This window comes from Chlamydotis macqueenii, chromosome 3 (assembly GCF_036417535.1).
Source record: "Chlamydotis macqueenii isolate bChlMac1 chromosome 3, bChlMac1.mat, whole genome shotgun sequence".
In the NCBI taxonomy this organism is placed as follows: domain Eukaryota; kingdom Metazoa; phylum Chordata; class Aves; order Otidiformes; family Otididae; genus Chlamydotis; species Chlamydotis macqueenii.
In genome coordinates this window covers 62230646-62252070 of record NC_141558.1, presented here as the reverse complement: position 1 = coordinate 62252070, position 21425 = coordinate 62230646, and the positions used below count along the sequence as shown (strand labels likewise).

The 21425-nt window shown below is 39.6% G+C and overlaps 1 protein-coding gene across 9 annotated transcripts in view; it reads left to right on the top strand.

The window, feature by feature from the left end:
* The first annotated feature begins 15918 nt into the window (after positions 1 to 15918).
* The window catches only part of AHI1 (Abelson helper integration site 1), a 99778-nt gene continuing 94271 nt past the window's right edge, over positions 15919 to 21425 (top strand). For 5 of the 9 annotated variants that reach the window (XR_015258080.1, XM_086744097.1, XM_086744098.1 and 2 more), the window contains exons 1-2: positions 15919 to 16025; positions 20640 to 20711. Coding sequence is in view for 8 of the 9 variants with exons in the window: in XM_086744097.1 (XP_086600223.1) it covers positions 20702 to 20711 (10 nt within the window). In the remaining variant the exon portion in view is untranslated. Of the gene's footprint in view, positions 16026 to 16067; positions 16175 to 16583; positions 16744 to 18592; positions 18612 to 20639; positions 20712 to 21425 lie in introns of those variants that run through there. The other 4 variants (XM_086744093.1, XM_086744092.1, XM_086744094.1 and 1 more) reach the window with 4 other exon arrangements.

Here is a 21425-nt window from a genome sequence, read left to right as displayed (position 1 = left end):
GAATTATTACATTTAAGATTTTTTTTTTTAGCTTCCATTCAGAGTATAACATTCAAATAGAATCTCTTTGCTTTAGAAAAAAAGATTGGCTTCTTCTACTACTGCATCATGCATTTCAGTACTGGATAGAGCTGTACAAAGTTGTCATAAAGTCAAAATAAAACTCTTAGCCTCATTCACTTGAGAACAGGAATGTACAGAAGATCCAAGATGAGAACAAAGCTCTAAAACCAGTAAATTTAAGCATCCCTTACTCAGTTTCTGTTCAAAACTGTAGCAGTTCTGAACAGAAACCACATAAGACACATTGGCTTTGCATTCTCCTCACCCAAGAGGAAACTCGATATCTTTACGGTTTAATATTTTTGTGAACACGTAGCTCAGTTTACATCCCCATATTTGCGTGACATACCAAATCTGAAAGGTGAGGCTTCTGCAAAACAACTGAAAGGCACAGACTTAAAAGCTTTTGCATGATCCTCATGTGTGGATGGATAGTGAACTAACAGCAAAATGTTCTCTCTCTGCTCTGAAGGGTATCTTAACTAATGAGATGTCATAAGGGTTCAGGTGAAAACTCCCTTCATCTCCCCGGCACCAGGTGGACACTGAAACTAGGACCAAATGAAAGTTATTCTTCCTCCTGTTAGTCCATTCTTAGATATTTCCACTTGTCAGGGAGGTTCTGAGGTTCTCATTAACAATTTTCATATAGCAACAACACCCACTCAGCTAATTTACAGATCTTTCCTAGTCTCAGAGAAATGACTGAATTGCCCTGACTTTCCCTTTCAGAAAACAACCACTTCTTCCTTATTTGTTGAAGAGAATTTTTGTTCTCCAGTTTCTACAATGCCATCCTTTCCAAGGAAAAAAAGAGCATGTTCCTTCTATTAAGTAAGCCACCTCAACCTCTTAACTTGCACCATAATCACTCTTTTCACCAAGAACATTTTCAAAAGCTTAGCAACAGTAGAAGTGGTTCAATATTACAACAGAAAAAGTTGTTTTGGTTTTTTTTTTAATAAAGAACACTTATTGTGTTCTGAGGTTTTGGGATCTTTTGATTAGTTTTTTCCCCTGTTCCCTTATCCCTGAAGCACGTGCATCAGTAATAGTTCATTAACTTGCCAGCTTCGCATAGAGTATGAACAGGACAGTCTAAGACAATCCCTGAATATCAGATCCTCTCTCCCTAGAGATAAATTTTTACTCATACTCATTAAGAGGCTTCTTTCTCTAAATGTGGCACCCAAGTTGCCAGCCAGCAAACAAGTCATTTAAGTTCACTTGAAATGTTCCCACCAGATTCTTCAGGACTTAACAACTTCTATAATGGCATGACGCTCTGAGAGGAGTCAGGACGTGCTAACGTTCCCACTCATGGAGGAATGGAACATCATCATAGTTTAGCCCCTCTCAGGACCAAGCTATGCGGTCTCTCTCTCACTCACTCAACTCCCCCCGCCCTCCAGTGGGACAGAGAAGACAACTGGTAAACAAAATGCAACAAAATTCATGGGTTGAGATGAAACAAAAAAGAAAATTAAGAAAAATAACAGAAAAAAACAAAACAGAGATGGAAAACAAATATAGTAGAATAGCTCACAGCAAATCCCTTCATCCAGTTTCCTCCCAAATAGCAGGAGGGTCCCTTTAACACTCTCCTTACTTACATACTGAGCATGATGTCACATGGGATGAAACAGCCCCTTCGAAAATTTGAGTAAACTTACCCCAGCTGTTGGCTAATCAGTAACCTATCTCAGCTGTGTGCCCCAGCCATGGGGGCCACCAGCTCCAGCTCAGGTGAAAGTTAACTCTATCCTAGCCAGAACCAGGACAAACATCTACTACTTGCCACTGTGAAATCAGACTTAGGACCAGAAAAGATGTAGGAGAAAAGTAAAAATAGGTTTATTTCAATAAATTACAAAGATTATTTAACAAAGAATACTTTACTACATTTAGAGAAAAATACAAAGAGAAATGACAAAAATACAAAGTGTCCTTTGGATGCTCTAGAATGTCTGCCCTGCCTAGTTGGCAAAACTAAGACTTGAAACCAGTGGAAAATTTTTGCAGTGATTAAAATTGTGACCCAGTTCTTGGAAGTGCTGCACCCCCAGGCAAGGCCTTCCAGAATATTTGGAGGAGTAAGGAAACCCCCCCCGAGTGTAAATGTATCCTTGCATATTTCCTGTAATCTTTAACCTTGGTAGTTATTTTAATAGAGATAACAAATTTGAACTTCTCTGCTAATGAAATGCAGTCTATTGCCTAAAAAGCAGCCTGTTGCTGGAGAGTACTAGAGAGATTTAATACTTCATTTATCAACAGAGAAACACATTCTTATACTGGCTTTTCTGTGTAAACTGAGCGTGACAGGTAATTTTTTAGGACTTGTGCACATAAGCTCATTTCACTACATAATCTTTCTGTAACGTATTTAAGGACTAGTTATTGTATAATAATTGCATAATTAAGAATGCACTTTTCTATCAGCTCTTTGTAACAACTACATATGATCATGAATGACGAAACGATGAAGGTAACAGTATGCTTGTATTAGATGCATCTGAATCACAGCTAGTCTTATTTCAAACATGACACTAGAGCAAAGAAGAAAATTTCAGCTTCTGCTACAAGAGTTCACAATTCTCTATAGGTCAACCCCCTGGGCCCCAAGCTAAACTTGCTCCCAAGTTTATTCTGCTCTTCTCTGTCTCTTCTCTAAGCTATCAACTTAGAGCCCTTCCAACTGCTACACCAAGAGGAAAAATAGAGTTATTTTCTTCAGCTTTATCAGGCACACATTAAGAAAAAAGGCAGAACTCCCTCAAGCAGGTGGAGTTTCTACTTCTCCCTTTCTGGCTTTGAGACCAGTCCAGATTCCTGAAGTGGTAAAAAGAAAGTATGACCTGTCTCCTGAAGCAGGGCTGCTATCACAGAACTAAGGATGCTCTTTCAAGCAACTGAGGAAGACAGTGGAACAAGCATCAGTTCTAGGTGAAACCCACTGATTCATGAAAACATTGTGATAGTCGGCAGTGGAGGTAACAGCAGGTTAAACCATGACCCCTCTCTGGCCCTGGACCAGCCTGACGTTTGTACGATCAAGCACAAAGCCCATGAAATGCCTGACCAAATGTGAGAATATTACCCATGAAACCAGTCTGACCCAAGGGCACAAGACATCAATGCCTTTGTCATCCAAGTTGCCTTATATCATAGCTGAGTAAAATAGGGAAAAAGCATAAGAAAAATAGAAATTCTTTAAAGTATTTCAAATTGAAAAGAGAGTAATATGTAAAGAAACAACCAAAGCAAAGTTCAAAAGAACAAAGTGTTTTCTATTGAACAACACTCCCTTATTTCTAATGTATTTTTACATCTCTGTGTCACTAAAATAATAAGCAGTGCATTTATTAAAAAACAGAAGTCTGACTTTTTTTTTTTAAATCAGAGAGAGAAACTTAAGTCTGAAGCAAGCAAATGCTGTCAGCTGCAAACCACATGAGAGATGATTAAGTTCCACAGCACATGTGGGTCACTGGAACAATGGTGGATACTAGGGACAACCTAGTCCTCCTCTATGACTGAGAAACATGGCGGTATTTTGAGTATGCACTGATCATTTTCTTTAAAGTGCAAAGCATGATCATGAAATTGTAGTGTCTTATCTTTAGCCATTTAGCTAATTTGCTTAAAAGATACAAAATCCAATACATTTTTCTATTTTTATTTAAGTGATCTGACAAATATTCCTTCTCAGGATGCCTCTAAAAGAGGTGAGGCCACCCCTCTTACTTCACAAACAGGGCTTTGTATAATCACAGTGCAGTGGTTACAAGATGAAGTATGCCTTTGGGGTTCTTTTTACAGCAATTCTTATCAGACTGTCTATCAAATAATAAAAATGAGAACAGCATTCAGCTACCTTGAAAATATTGCAGCATTAAGACTTTTTTTTTGTGTGTAAGAGAAATGCATGTTTTCTGAGTTTAATGTTACAATTAAGTCTATAATTGTGATTCAGCTAAATGTAAAAATTGATGCTTTCTAAGAAGTGAACATACGAAAGACAAATATGGTAAAACAAGCAAGAAAGTCCCTCAGTTGACTTGAACCAGCAGAAATTGATCTGAATTCTTACTTGTCTTTAACAGGGATCTTGTGTTGCTGAAGTATATAAAAAGAATTTCCAAATCAGCAACCCACAACTATAATTTGCCAATATGTGGCTTCACATCAGAGGCTGTGATGAAGTGTTTGTTTTTATTCTTTGAAATATGGCCTTTTCCCACCAAACACAGAATTGCACATTAATATAAACTTGGAGTAAAATAATCAAAAGAGGCATACTTGATAGTGCCAGAAAATGAAAGAAAACAGAAAATCTGAAGAATTTTTCTTTGATAGATTACTCTTAAATTTAATAATATTTAAGAGCTGAAAGGACCATTAAATAATCTAATCAACCTATGGAGGTAAGAGGCCATTAGATTTTATCCAGGTACCTGCACATAAATCTTAGTCTTCAGTAAAATGTTTCAGTTCTTAGAAGATTAAGCTCTATATCCCAAGCAAATACAGGGGTTGAGCTCTCAGAAGTGACAGATGCTGACTAAGCCAAGATGAATGATATCAGCAGGCAAACCATTACAGTAACTGCTGAAGGAAGCAAAAGTTCACAGAAGTTCTTGCCAACCCAAGACGGAGAAACTCCTTTCCAGTTCCAAAGGTGAGGATTAGTATGAGCCTAGTAAATACCTCAGCACAGGCACGTATGTCACCTCAACTTTCTTTCTAATAAATGGAATTAGTCCTATATCATAACTCTTCTGCAGCTTTGTTTTTGTGGTCCTTCTTTGGACAATCTCTAGAAATTTACATAGCTAGCCAAGAGCCAAGGAGTAAGGGAAGGATTAAAAGTATTGGATGGAAACTACATAACAATCAGCTTAGCAGCAGTTCCTATTTAAAAATAAGGATTTTTTTTAAATTAATTTTTTAATTTAAATTTTAAAATATAAATTTTAAAAATAAAAATCATGGAATGAATAATCAAGCCACTACATGACTGAAGTAACACTATAGTTCTGTTGAAAATAAATTGTGTCAGATCATAGAGTTTCTTTCTGTGAGAGGGTAGTAAGCTTTGTGCAGATGGAAGACAACAGATGTCATACATCCATCTTCTGTTAAGTTTTTGATGCTGTCTCACAAAACACTTGCATAAGAAAGCTACAGCTACTTGGTTGAGAGGAAATAAGCACATAGATGCTATAAAACTGATGGAAAATCTATTCAGAAGTAGCTATCACTAATTCACTATCAATACAGAAAGCTGTATCAACGTGACATTTGCCCTGGCTCTAATGCTATTTGATGCATTAGTTATTGAATGGGGTGGGATAATAAAGAGGAAGCTTTTTAAACTGGCAGTTACACCAGTCTGTGAGGAACCGCACATGGTTCAGACAAGAGAGCTATAATTCAAAGTGATCTTGACAAACAGGAAATAAATCTGAAAGAGGAGACTGCAATACAATAAGGGCATGTGCAAGACTTAGGTGCACAGCAAGAAGTGCGCATACAGGTTGGGGAATGTTTAGCTGGCAGCTCTGCTGAAAAGGATCTGAAACTATAGGGTTCACGAGCTGTACGTGAGTCAACAATATCAGTGCCGTTGGAAAAAGCATACATGACTACCATTCAGAAGATTGGCAAAGCAGTTATTTTACCTTTTTCAACACTGCAAAGTCCTTACCTGCAATACCGTGTTTAATTCAGGCATATTTTAAAAGATATTTAGACCAATTCCAGAGTCTAACAAAGAGCAACAGGCATGGCTGAAGGTCTCTAAAACATCTTCTATGATGAAAAACTGAAAGCACTGAGATTGTTCAGGTTGGAGAGAAGACTGAGGAGGAAGAACTGTTAACTCTTCAAATTCTAAAGAATGATCCCCTTGATTGATGCAAAGAGGAATGCAATAATTTACTCTCTTTGCAGGGAACAGGAGTAATAGGCCTAAATGGCAGCAGAAGGGGGATTATTAGTGATAGAGATGTGACTGTTCCACTCTACTCAGTGCTTGTCAGGTTTTTCGTGGAGTAGTGTGCACAATTCTGGTACCCACAATTTAAGACAAACACAGACAGCCTTGAGGGGGTCCAAAGAAGAGCCACAAAGATGATCAAAGGGCAGGAGAACCTGCCCCATGAGCATAAACTGAAGGAGTTAGGTCTTTTCTCCCGGGAGAAAAGGCGGTTCAGGGGTGACCTCATCACAGTATTCCAGTACTTACAGAGTGGCTACAAAGAGGACAGAGGCTGTCCTCACAAACAGGCACATGGAGAAGACAAGGTGCAATGAGTACAGGTTGCACTGGAAGAGATTTCATCCTGATACAAGAAAGAAAATGTGAAAACAATTAACGACTGGAACCACCTCCTCAGGGATATGGTAGAGTCCCCATCACTGGAGGTTTTCAAGACACAACTGGACAGGGTGCTAGATAAGCTCATCCAGGCTCCCTCTGACATGAAAATTTGGACCAGATAATCTTTTGAGGTCTTTTCCAGCATTGGTTGTTCTATGAACTTTCTAAGGGCAAGGGCAACAACACATCAGGGCACAACGGGTGAATAGGTTGTGGAAACTCCAGCTCTGGAAGACTTTTAACAACAGTCTGCAATGATATAGGTATAGTTTACCTTGCCTTAAAAAGGACAAATAAACTGCAAGTTACTTCAGAGTCCTATATCCTATGACTTTAGACATTTCTCTCCATAGGTCATTTGATTAGTACCAATTGCTGTAACTACTAAAAGTGGTAAGTAGAGTTAATTCAATGAGCTAGCCTGAGATCGGCAGGCTCTATCAAGTCATAGAAAAACTTATATTCAGGCAGTGCAAACAAAAAGTGAGAGCTATGAAACATCAAAATTACATAGTAATGAAAAGTACACTATGCAAAGTACACTAAAAAGCGTAGTGAGAAATGAAAGTAATTTAACATCCACGCACTAGTAACTGGACTTATACAGCAGTAAGGACTCACGTGTTCTCCAGCTTTATCCAATAACACAGAGAAGTAGTGGGCTGCAGTGTGGAAGTAGAAAACCAACCACGTAGACAAGAGAAGGTGGTTCAATAAGCACTATAAGAAAGCTTAAGAGAGTTTGGGTAATACAGAAATTTTTAAACCTGCAAGGATCTGCAGGCCTGAATTAGGGAAATGAGAGACATGTAACAATAGAAGAACTGAACCTGGGGGTATAAGGCTGAAATGGAGAACGATGGACAACTACTGTATCTGACAGGTAGAACCTGACTAGGTAAGATCTTAGGAAAAGACTGCACATAATATAATGACCGTACGCAAGAAATGGTTTGCAAAATCATAAAAACACCTAGCAAAAACCTTGTCCATTGAAATACCAAAGAGATGAAAGTGGTAAAAGTATCTAGGAGGTATTTCAGGAGTAAACAAATTAACATTGATACTATTATTTTCCAATGCATTGGTGTTATGCAAAATAGATTTTCCATTTGACTGATTTACGTACATGCATCTAATATCTTTGCCCTTGATGTGGTCGGGTTGCTATGTCCTTGTTTTACAAGGCTTTTTTTCAGTGACAGGAAACCAGTGGCAAAGCACATAGGTATTAAATTCTACGTCCTGAAGCAAAAGACTTAGCTCTATTCTCTTGCAGCAGCAAGAAAAAGTGGCTGCCTTTAGACTACCTAGCTTTACACAAAGAGGTTACAGAAAGACTATAAGAAGTTGTATTAGGCAAGAAAAAAAAAATGGTACAAACACAGAAAAACAAGGCAATAGCAAATTAAGTACAAATTCTGACTGCATTCCAAGAGCAGATAGAGAAAGCCTGAGAGAAAACCAGAGTATCGGAGGAAAAGAGGGAGAATCACAGACAAGTCCTAGATTTCTGGTCTCAGAAACAGAAGTTAAGAACTGAGTTAATAAATATACTTTATATACTGAAATCGGAAACTAGGAAAAGAAGAACTTTTTGCCAATAATTTCCTTCTAAATGAAGTCATGCCTGTACTCAGGAGGTAAGAGAAGCAAGAGAAGCATGTAAGCAGGCATTAGAAAATGTAAAATTGATTAAATGTATGTAGAAACAATGGCTAAAATAGATACTTATGCATTGTAACAGGGTAAATATATATAAAAAACCTGCCAAGAGAGGGTTCTTAAAGATCTCTATGGAGATGAGGAGAGAGGGTTGTAGAGCTAGCCAACACTGAAAACTGAACAGGTAGAAAAGTATCTTCAGTCAATTCCTGGTTTCTTGCTCAACAGAACAAACAGAAATGGAGAACAGACACTTAGATCGTGTCTGTGCTGAGTATCTGAACTGCAGGATTTTTTTTTAAACTACAAGCATCTGTACAAGTAATTTGTGTTCTTGCTTTGCACATTACTTAAGGAGGAATATTTTATGAAAATAACATGCTCTTCTTTTTGCTCTTGATCATAAAACTATTTGGATGTTTAATCAGTCATTTTAATAACTGAGTTTCATTTTGAGTTCATTTTAGTCAGAAATGAATCTTAAATGTTAACTTACACTGACTTCTAAAACATCTTGATAAACCTCCTATGCAACTTTGACAGAATGGTGTGTTTAAGTAAGACAAATTAAAGCTGAAGTTTTTATTTTTCCTGGGCAGATACGAAAAATTGATTATAACACAGTACTAGCACATCACCCTAATAAAGGCGGAACTACCTAGTAACTCGGTGCCCATCACTGCAGAAATAAACTGCATGCTAGGTTGAACGCAGAGTTTCAGTACAAAACTAAGATCAGACTTCTCAGGTTATTTGGTCCCAGATTGTTTCACAACAAAGTGAAACCCAGTCAAAACTTATCACAAACTTTCTCTGAGTTTGAATAAACCCCAAAAGTCATTGCAAGATAACTGACTGCTATTTAAACACACTCAAGCACAAGCTGCTCTCTACAAAAACCAGCTCCTTCATATGCATTGGCCAAGTGCAACACACTCAACTGGATCACCTAGAGCCCGCCTAGAAAAGCAGACTCCTGTACTTCAGTACAAGTCCAAAGTTTCATTACCCCTTTGTTAATAACAAAAGTATGAAAATTTAAAATGGCCTTGATAGAAAAATATAAAGTTCAGAAAACAGTAATGTTTTTGATAAATACGGCTTGCAAAATTGCAATAAAGGCAAACAAAATTGCATTGTTTCATGTACCTCTCAGATACTTTCAGTAAAGCTCTAGCAAAACACCACAACAGATTGATTAGAAACAAATAACAAGGAGGATGCACAACAGGGTATTTGCAAAGGAACTATTAAAGTATTTCCCAAGTTAAAAAACAGCAACTCTTTTGCTGAGAAGAACAGCGATTCTTACTCAAGAAATCACTGGATGCATGGAAAGAGATGAACACTAATAAAATACCCCAGAGAGAGAAACAATAGTGATTAAAAAAGGTAGGCTTGAACGCTTTGAAAATAGAGTTATAGGAACCTACTGAAGGACTATGAACTAAAATCTCCAAACTGAGCTGCTAAAAAAATATAACTCTTTAAAAGAAAGAAAAGCTACTTGATGAAACAAATCAACAATTACACTTTGAAACAAATCAACAATTACATTTTAAAGAAAAAAAAAAGAATAAATTACTTTTCTAAAAAAAAGATTGTGGCAAGTAGAAAAAAAACTATTAATCATAGGACACAATAAGGAAGTTCAGCAGAGCCAAGCTCTCATGATTACTCTTTATTAAAGCAAATTGTACAGCTAATAAACAGCACAAAAGGAAAACAATGTAATTAAATTGTATGCAAAGGTGCTCTAACCATACAAGGGGAACAATGGTATTTTGGCAAGTTAAAAAGCAATAATGCTGCCCTTAGTTGCAGGCAAATTCTAGCTCCAATATCCAATGTTTCCAGAACACGACAGAAAAATTAGACTTAATGACATGTGCTGTTACACTGCCATCCTGCGGCAAGGTACCTGCAGCTTTCTGTGAACAGAATACAGATTTTCTGACGACAACCTGCCTTCAAAAAGACAAGAGAGCATTTTTGTTCTGAAGACATGAAAACATCTGTGGGGATTTAGCTATACGTCAGGAGATGTTGCTGAGAAAACACCAACCCTACTGAAATCGCAATCAAAATTTCACTTCAGAGGGTTCACGGCCTCATTGTCTGGAAAGACAATTTGAACCTATTGCTTCTCAAACTTAGTTTTCTTGCAGTTAAGCAAAATGAGTTTATCTGATTCTTTTCCTCATGTTGTAAAAATATAACACATTATTATAAATAGATAATCTAGTATGTTGAACATATTGCTACATAATCTGAGATATGAGGGAGTGTTGATGTGATCCTCCTATTAATGTCAACCCATGTAAAATGAAAAATAAAACTCAGTAAAAATGTAGTAATTGAGTTTCTTAAAACATTTCAAAGTCCTATACTGGAAACATCTTCAAATAGAAAAAAAAAAAAAAAGTAGATTTCTTTAGATCTTTTGCTTTTGGTCTACAAGTAAAAACTGTAGTAAACTGTGAAATAAGTCTTCTGCATTACAGAATTTCAGATTTGGGAAAACTGTCACCCACAATAAGGGGATAAACAAAAGAAAAAAAAATCCATGACAGTAACTGTTTCTTTACTCAGGAAAACATTTCAATTTAAGACAGTAACTACAGCTCAACAAAGTCAATGAGGATAAAGGACATTCTTAAATACAAGCAAAAGTTCTCTTCTGAGAAAAGACTGAGTACATTACATGCTTATGTATCCCCCTGAATTGAAAGCACTAACTTTAGGAACAGGGAGTGAATCAAGGTTTGAACTAACATGGAAATCTTGTAATCTCAAAGAGTTGAAGCTGTCTGAGAAAAGGCCACAGAAATGTACACTGCCAAATAAGCAGGTACAGACATTTATACTGCCAATATCCGTGTATTTAGGGAACAGCAGCTTTCCAAAATAGTTAAGACATTATAACTTGCTTTCAAAGCACTAGAAATTTGGCATGCAAGATACAGTGATGTTAGGATGCAGAGAATCTTGCACAATTGGTCTCTAAGTTTATTAAAGAAGTTAATGATTGACTTTAAAGTAATTTTTGAGACATTTCTTTTTCTTATCAATATCATTAAAATTCTTCTGAGTTGCCCCATGAACTACTCAAGCTTCAACTTATGTCAAACAATAAGATCGTTTGCTCAGAACACCCAATAACAGAAATGGAATTATATTTGATTATCAAGAGACAATAACCCACTGCTCAGTTAAACAATTAACTTGTGACAAAATATCACTGCATCTTTAGAGCGGAGTTGACAAAACCCAAATCCTGCTTCTATTTTACACACTGAAGTGACATCTAGAGGTCATCCCCAGTATGTGACAGATTTTACCCTTCCGTTCAAAGTTAGGCACTGACAAGAATCTTGATCTCTTCTTCCTCATTCTGAATTCCTGCGAGATTTTCAGAGTACATCTGATATCTACAGACTTTCTACCTGTACACTTCAGTATGTCGTCATTGTGCATGTCCTTTTCTACTTCCCACACATAGCAAATATAACATAAGTTATGAGAAGCCTTCTATATACAAGCCCCTGCAACTGAAAAATCAGGTGAATCCAGTGACCACGCGCTTTTCAATCAATTTAAAAACTCCATGCATCCATATCACTGCTCTATCTTTTTCAAAAATCTTGTTTTTCTTCTTGCACCAGAACAGGATTTGCACACTTGTATACGCTTTTGGGCAGGATGTCTTGTGTTTGGAATAGGCTTTCTTTGGTCTGTTCCACAGGCCATCAAAGCACAGTCAAAACTCATCCTGTTATTTTTGGGGCTGTCAAAGTTCCCAGGCTGGACTTCTTAGATGCAGCTCCTGACTTACTGCCTTTGCAATAATGAGCACAGTGTAAACCTTTTAAAAATAAATTCACTGCCAGGATATGGAACAAAGGATATTCCACTGACACTGGAATACGTATTGCAACATTTTTAGCTGTAGTGAAAGTGTGATTAGTAACCTTAAGAACTGCTTAATATCAGCAGATCATGTTATGTGATATGTAAAGTACACAGTAAGAACTATAAGACATAGGAAAAAAGTCTTCTTTAGACCAGAAAAAAAAAAAAAAAAATCTTGTTTTACAGCAGCTTTGTATCTGGAATATTCTTAATCCCAGAATAGAGATTTGTAACTATCCCAGGCTGAAGGGAACAAATTTAACACAGACTTACATTCTTAGTTTTATCACAGAATCTGTCCTTTATGACTAACAGCTGTAGTGTTTCCTTCTGCCTCTTCCCCCAAAAAGCCCAACTAAACAAGTCAGCTGAAGAGGTGAGATGGAATCCTCTTCCTACGTGGAAAATGGGCCTGACCATTACTTGCTTATAGAACTCAAGACTGCAAAAATGCCTCGGGTCTTTCTTAGGTGTAATGGCCACAGAACTCTTAAGATGTTCTCATGAAACAAGTATTCCTGGAAACTTGACATAAGTTTGTACTGGTAATAGGAAAACTTGTTGATGTCCAGTGCCAGGTTTATTTAGAAGGCCTTGTAGCCCATTACTGCTGCTGACAGGTCAAATCTTAGACAATCTCAAATCTGCTTTCTATGTCAATTACTAAAAACGGCTGGTTTTGAATTAACCATAACTGAGCTGGTTAATGCTGGTTAATATGCCACTCACTCTGCCACGCCCAGCTTTCATCCAAGCCCTCGAGGACTTGCATGATTTTACCTTTTCATAGATCTGAAAAGTAGGACCTTTCTTCAGTATTGCTGTCAGAAAAGCTATCTGGCAGTAGCCCCAACTCTTACCCTTCTAAGAATGACAACCTTACCTACCCTGGGATTTTACATGGTGGGTATCTACACCCACCTGAGTCCCATGAGCCACAGAAGATTCTCATTTAACCCCAATCCTAATCCTCACAGGAAACATAATTATAAGACTGACAACACTCTTCAGAATTTGCTGTAGAAGATCAATCACTTTTCATTTCAACTTGCCTCTCTTTCCACAAGCCTGTTAGTTTGCCATATCCAGCAATATATTCCACAGTTCCTGCTGTCCCAACTATTAGAAGAACTTTAATCATAACCTAAAAGCTTCACTGCAGTGAAGGGAACTCCATCTCCTATTTAACTAGCTATGAGTCTGCCTCCAAAAGCCTTCTTCCTAAATTACTGGCGTAAAGGGTCCAGTAATACCATTAGCTTTACAGTTCCTTCCATCTCAACCATACACTGACCACAACAGGAAGACAACCAAGTGACTCTCAGCTTTAAAAAATCCTGCCTCAAATTCCTCTTGCTTCAGTTGTTATATTATCTGCACTAGCCTCCAAGGACCTCTTCAGCCTTTCTCACCCAAAGCTTAAATCTAATTGTAGTTTCTTCCCTCATCTGTAAGCAAGTGATTCTATTGTATGGTAGATACACTACTATACACCCTGAAAATCTTGTCACTACAGCCTTCTCCCTAGCAGTGCGGCCATGGGAGGGTCCAGCAATATAATTCCTTTTGTTTTCTTCCTAATGTGACAATGACTCTCTTAGAGGACTAAACATGCTGAGCCATAAAAAAAAAGTCCCCTGCAGCGAGACACCTCAGATAGCCAGGATGAAGATTTCATTGAGATGGCTCTGCAGACTGTGCTGGAATATTTGTGTATGTGCACAATACGCAGGCTTACGCTTACTGGGGAGGACAGTGCTTATGCACCACTATACCAGACAGCTGTGAAACAGTGCGAGGGAGCTCTCAGGTTACTGTGCAAGATGGTACATCGAAAGCTTTTTGGGAGTCTGTCTTCACCAGTCCCTGTCCTGTTACAGACCCTCAAGAAAATGTCTGGTTTTCAGTACAATTTGTCTGATCACTGCTGACAAGCTAGGTGATCTATCAGTTTCTTGATGGTACTGGAGTTGTTAGGATTGGTATTGACATTTTTAACAGAATGTATTGAAGAGGTGGCTTTTCTGCTGCATCCTAAACAACCTGTAGAGATGACCCAAGGTTAGTCAAACAGAGATAACTTGTCACAATAATCATAAACCAGTATTCTCTCAGAGAACCATTTTGTCATGTTCTCTACATTGAAATTTGGGGCTAGAACTTGGATTAGAGTTACAGTGTACAAAAAAAATCTAGGGTGTGGTTTTTTTTTTTTTTTCTGAATCCTGCTAGGCTACAGACATAGAGAGAGCTATCATCAGGAATGGTGTCCCTGTTAACGATTAGATCAGAATCCATTATAGTTACCCTACCTATACTGAAAATTTGGATAAAGCTTCAATCCTTTGGTGGATCCTTAACACTAAAATAAAGGTGGCCTTTGACTAAGATGTCTACTTTATGACTAGCCCCTAGACCATTTGCCTTGGCTATTGTAAAAGCTAGCACTAGAACTGTCATATATGTTAATTATAAACATAACAAATAATGTCATAATCATACAACTTAGTCAGGAAGGGACATCTGGATTTCTGGTTTTCTGATCCAATCTCCTCTGCACTTGAAGGCTGACTTCAAAGTGAGATCTGGTTGTTCACAGCCATTATTTAATCAAGTTTTGGGTACTACCAAGGATAGAGATATACAAGAAAGGAGATATACTAAGTATAGAAAACAGCAAAGAAATGCTGAAGAGCTATCTTTTTTTTTTGCGTAACTGTGTCATGCCAAGGCAATCCAGGACACCTGCCTTATGAAAAAAAAAAAAACACCCTACCTAACAGTTAAACAAGTGTAAGCATTTAAGAAAGCAGAGGACAGGTAAGCATCAGAACAAGGCAATACCATCTGTCACTAATGATACTTGAGAAACAAGACAAGGCGGCTTCAGAATACACATTATTCTGGCAAACTCCTGACAGAATTTGAGGGACGCTACACTTGGGAACTGTGAATGTCACGGTCAGAGTACCAGAAGCATTAGCTCACCCCTAGGTTTAACAACTAGCACACAGTCAACAAGGGTGATTCTACCCAACTTTGCTTTGAAAAAGATGTGGCGACATTCATCTGCAACCTACATTAATTTCTCGAGCCTTAGTGTTCGAAAGAACTTCTTTTATTTTTAATTTTCACACAGAAGAAATGAAACAATAGTTCTTCCATGACATAACCTCCACCTAGGGGCAGCGGGAGAAGGGGCTGGCCGGCTGCTCCTTTTGCGCCACCAAACCCCCTCTGCGCGGACGTTTACTCCAATGAGTTTTCTTCTTGGCTCCTGCCCCCGCCAGCTCCGCCAGATACCGCCATCCCGCAGCCTGTGGCGGGCCCGGCGGCGGGAACCACCGCCGCGCCTCCGGGCCGCCCTCACAGGCCCCCGCGAAGGGAGGGCGGCACCGCCAGGACGCGGCCGGCAGAGGCGAGGCAGGAGCGCCCGCGCAGGCGGCGCGGAACGAGCGCAGCCGAGCCCAGCCCAGCCCGGCCCCGCTCCCACCGCCTCAGGGCGCCAGGGCCGAGAGCAGCTGCCGCCCGCCTCCCCTAACGCAGAAAACCCACAGAGCCACGGCCGCGCATGCGCACAAGGACAGCCTGGGTCCGCAGCGCCCCCATGCCACTCCCGTCACTACGAGACTGCCCTTACTGCGCAGGCGCCACGCTCACGCCGCAGCCCCTCATCACACATGTGCATCACTACCGCAGCGATTTTCCGGCGGGAAAAATACACGGGGGTGCGTTGCCTAATGCGCCCCGGCGGGAAGCGCAGGCCTTACGGGTTCTTCGTTCCTGCCTCTCCTCACGCTCTCCTCTTGCGCGCATGCGCCAGGCGCGCTGTTTCCTTGGCAGCTGTGGTTGTTTTCGGCAAAACCATCTCCCCGGGGCTGCGCAGGGGGGAGCGCGGGCTGAGGGGAGAGACCACTGGCGGGGGGAGGCAGGGCAGCCGCGGCAGCCGGCTGACTGTGGCGCTGCTGCCGCCACCGCCACGGAAGCGGACGGGGCCGACGTGAGTGATGTCCGCGCGCTGCGGAAGCGCCGTGGGCGGGAGTGGGGCCGCATCAGGCAGGGCCCGCGCGGCGGGCGGGGAGGACTTGAGCTGCTGGGGTCCAGCTGGGCGCTGCCGCCGCTCGCTCCAGTGCGCGGCTCCAGCGGCGGGTAGGTTGGGGCACGCCTCCCCGCCGCTGTTCCCTCCCCCGGCTCCCCTTCCCCCTTGGCGGCCCTCCCCTCTCCCGCCGCCGGCCCCTTTTCCCCGCCGGGTGCTTGGCAGTTGTTAGGGAGCGCGCTCTGGCGCGGCCGTTGGCCCGCGCGCGGGCGGCCGGGGGGCGGCGGGCGGCCGGGCGGCGCGGGGCTGCGCGGGCCGTAGCGGCGGTTGGGCCGCGCCCCTCGCGTGGTTGCTCAGGCAAAGCCCGGGGCTGAGTGCAGGGGCAAGCGGAACGGGCGGCCCAGCCAGGCCCGCGGGGCGGTCGGCGCCTGGTTTCGGTGCAGCGTGTGGTGGCACGAAGCGGTGCCGCGTGAACCGTTAATCCCTTAATTCGTGGGGTTTTTTTTCCTCTCCCGGTGCCAGCTTTGTAGTTCGCTCGGGTGAGACTGCATGGCCAGTTTGTACCCTGTGGCACATGGAGATGCAGTGCTCCTCCACGCTTGACCGGTTAAGCCCCAAAGCAATGATGCCTCCCTCGCATGAGGAGCGGGCATCTGCACGTTACATGCAAGTAATCCCGTCGGTTAGTCCTGTTGTGGTGTGTGCTGGGAGTGGTCCTTTGTATCTTTGTTGTTTGCCATTATTCCTGTACACAAAGCAAAATGCCACTTTGGAAATTAAATTATTTAGGCTGATCTCTTGACGAGAACCCATTTTTGTAATTATGATCTAAGATAAGGCAGAAACTTAAAATGTAGTAAACACTGAAAGTCAGCTGCATTTCCTTAGACATAACTGAAGTCCATAGTTTTGCCATCAGGGTAGACAGAGACTGTTTTCAACATTGTGACCAACGAAAGTTGCCAAATCTAGGAATAAATAAAGGGTAGTTACTTTGAAGCTAAAGCTTTCTAATACATTACTGTTAGAATGCTCAGAGGGGTAGCACCTGCTTTTTTAAACAGCCTTTTAAATTAGCGTGAACACAAGGTTTTTACAGGCACATCTAAACTGGTAGAAAGCTACTGCACTTTTAGTAGTGTTTGTTTGATGTGCAAGTACGTAAGTATTTGCATGGTATTAAAGTTCTCAGTTTTCTCGACTTAAATACTGAATTTTCATTAATAAACCTAGATTTTTTTTTAATGTCATATTTATGATTAATGAAGAGAAACTATTCAACTTGGTGTTATTTTCCTGTAAAATTCTAAGTTAAAGCTTTTTCAAATCTCAGCATAGTGATACCTACAGATAGCTGAACTAGAAATCTACTGGTAAAACCCAAGATTTCACACTGTGATGACTGATCTCATCTAAAAGATGAGGAGTAAACATGGCCTGATGTTCTGCTTGTTTTCAGCCACTGAAGATTACATTCACTTTTTGTTATGAAAGAGAAATGAGGGATTTAGTTCATGAAAATCCTGAAGATTGCAATTGTATTTTGTCAATTCGGTGTCCTAATTAGGTAGGAGATTTGTCAGTTCCCGTTGTGTAGTACAGATTCTGTATGTTCTGCTTCATTATAGTATAGATTTGATTTTAAAAAAAAAAAAATTTTTTTAGTGATCAATAAAAGTGGTTTTTGGGCTTTGAGGCATGTTTTGCATAAAGAATTCCTATATTACGGATGCAGAATATAGGAACTCAGTGAGTATTGTAAATATTGTGAAAAGAACAAGAATTTAATGCAGAATCACATTTATAAATACAGATGGAATATTTGAGAAGAGCAAATTAGATTATTTTCAGTAAGGTGTATAGTAATTCTTGGAAGTTTGGGCTTCATGATTTTGTTTTCCTGGTTATTCTTGATGGCTGGAATATGCCACTGTACCAAGTATGTATTGTTGTCATTCCTGGATTGTCTTGTATTAACGAACATGGAAGAAATCAAATTTGATCAGGCAAAAATGCATTTTACAAGATTAATCTTAATGATAACCGAGTTTATTCAGATTGGGGCACTGTGGTTGCTGAACTTTGATTTAAGATTTAAATCTCTCCTATTATAAGGTGAGATTATACTGAATAAACAGCCTTGTTCTTACCTTTGTTGATTAATGATCTATATTTACACAGGTCTAGTAGTTGGTTTCATGCACCATGTCAAAGGTCGTGTAAGTCTAAATTGAAAATGTGTATAAAATAATAGCACTGTCATTAGAGGACTTTATCTCTTAATTTTATTGCCACAAGAGGACAGACTTTTACTGAATAAATGGAAGTCAGTAGAAACTGATGCACTCACTGGTGAATTGGCAAATCTATGTGTTTCTATTATAGACAGTACTGGTAGACGTGAGGCAAGCCTACCCTTTGGAAAAGTGTTCCATTATAAGCAAAAGTATCAGCAAAATTAATTTACCTATAGTTGTTTGTTTTTTTTTTTTTTTTGTGGTGTGATTTATTTAACCTTTGACCAGAAAATAATTTTCATACTTGGAACAGGTATGCACTTTACTTATTCTGCTGTTCTGTTCTATATTGTGTCTCATATTTTTTGTTTAAGAGCACTTGAGCATTTCATTTGTTGTTTGTAATTAGTTCTTCTGAGGGGTGGTTGACATCACTCAACGGGTCATAACAGACTTTTCCATGTTCCTACAATCCTCAGTGAATTATTAAAGTAATAGAATCTGTAGTGATGGAATTTTTATAATTAAATTTGAAAGAGTAGAAAACTAAATAATGTGAATTGACTATGTGAAAAGCAGCACTTAATAGCTGTAGCACTTTTTAAATGGCCTTTTGGTATAACTAAGCATATATTGCAAAAGCGGGTGTATTTCTCAATGATATTGTCTGGTTTTGTTTCTTGTAAGAAATGTTATTTTTTAACTGTTACTGTTTTAGTTGTGACAGTAAAGCTTTACTTTAGGAGTCAAAACAGATTTCAGTTAGTGAAAATATTGCTACCTTGTCAGTGACATGACGCCTATTACAGAACAAAACATTATTTTTTTTTCTTCCTCTGAAGTCCCTTCTGATCATTCTTGCTTATTTCAAACATTCTTAGATTGTTGGACACTCAGTATAAATGCTTTGCTTAATACATTAAGTAAACTAATGAAACCTGTCAACTGGCTAATCAGTGCTTGTATCTTCCCAAACCAACCTTAACACTTGGCCTTTTTTTTTCTTAATTTGGTTTGGTTTGGCTAACCAGCAGACCAAACTACTGTAAGTAACAAATGTGAAATGAACTGAAAGTATGTGGCCTGTGGGGGACAGGGAAGAAGCAAGTAACAACTGTGCAAGAGATGAGAGGGATCTGAGGGTACGGTAGTGCAGATCCTTTAGGACGTTAAGTGTGGCCTCGGCCCTTTCCTATACCAGTAAGATACGTGTGCCCAGGAGTGATTTTTAGTGTTGAGGCCAAGTGGTATGTTTGATCCATTTTAATGCTATTAAACTGTCTTAGCCCCAAATCAGAGTGGCCACCTATTAATAAGAATCCATACTAACTCCTAAACTGTACTGAGGAATTGCTTGGGTGAGTGTTAGGAGGCTTGGACCAAAATGGTGCTGAGGATAATGCAACCATATAGCCTGGCAGTATTTAATGCTATGTCCTTTACGAGGACAGATGTAGTCTGGGTGTCCAGTGAATGTGAGTTAGTGGTGTCTAACAGAAGGTGTTACCTAGGGAGAGCTTGGAGCTATTGCCTGATGGGCTGTAGGGGAGGCAGGTATGATAGTTTATTGCTTGTAAGGCTAAGGGGAACATAACACATTCATAGAAAGCTAGGTTTCATTAGTTCCACTGTTTACAAAGCAGCTTTTTGTATTCAAGTTTTTTGTAAAACATTCTGAATTTTCTTGATAAAAAGATAAAGCTGTGTGATATTTTTATTTGCCTTCAAGCTTTGTTTGGATTACATTTGTAGGCTTTTCTCCACAACCAGGAGGGCCTAACATTTTTTCTTTAGAGAAATGAGTTTCGTGTAATTGCTTGTCTGCTTTATGTAAAATACAAATGCTTTATGTAAACATAAATATTTAGAGATGTGTAATAAAGTCAGATTTGCTGGCAGATACTAATCTTTGCATTGAAAGCTATCAGCTGGCTGCAATGTGACTTCCTTGATGGTGTTGTCAGGATAGGAACCTGATTAGGAAGGGTTCAATATAAATGGCTTAATGGGTCATTATTATTTTTTAAAAATGTAGGTTTTTTTAGAAGGCTGGAGGACTACAGTACCAAAATATGTGGCTGTTACACAGAAATATATAGCTAAGTAAACCTCTGTAGTGTTGGTTTTTATTTACTCTCAAATAACAAGTATCAGATGCTGAGAATCCTGAGCTAAGATTTGATGGCAGAGAACTTCTAATAATTTAGACAAATAGACTAGAAATAAATATTTCCCTAAAAGACCTGTACTCATCCTTGATATTAATTAGTATGTATTGAATTGTTAGCTTCAAGTCTATGGACCAGTTATGTTAATTAAAGTTGTTAATTGCTTTAAATAGAATGGTGAATTCTGAGGAAGAAGCGGCTGGTGTGTTGAGACAGTTCTAACTGAGGACTGAAAATGCCAGCAGGTAAGGATACTTTGTGTTTGATTTCCAATACCTATTTTATAGTCAGAACTAGATGCTAAATGATAGGAGTTACTTCTGTCTATAAATTTTTAATGCTGCATTGGCTCCATTTTTGAGTCTATGTTTATAGCTGATTTTCAAAGTGTTGGTTTTTTGGTTTTTTTTTTTTTTTTTTTAATTTGGGAGCTTTTGTAAAAAAAATGTAATTACAGTGATAAATATGCCGAAGCTGAGGATTCAGCAGCTTTTTCCAGTGGTGTGCCAGATTGCATTTTTAATTCCTTAACTACAAATTAAGCGTTACCTCAAGGGGGTTAGAATACCTACTGCTTCAAGGGTTGAAATGCTACTGATAGCAGTATTGTGATTCACAGAAAGGCAAGGACTCACATCTCCAGCTGATTTCAAATTCGTGGATGCTCCTGCCTCTTACAGATCTTTCTCAGGGTGATGCTCCTCTGGGTTCCGGACTCAGTAAGAACCCAGAACTGCTGCTTCTCATGGAGACAGCATGTCACCTCCATTATCAGCGTCCTACTGTTCATAAACAGCAAGGGCAACCTGTCCTCTGCTTTAGCTTGCCCAAGTTTTATGCTGGTTCTGATGTGTGTGCTCTCCCAAATGCGCTTTCTTCAGAAACGGAGTAGACAGTGCCGACTTCAGCAACAAGTAATAGCGTGGTGTGTTTGTACAATGTTGCTGAGTTATCCTTGT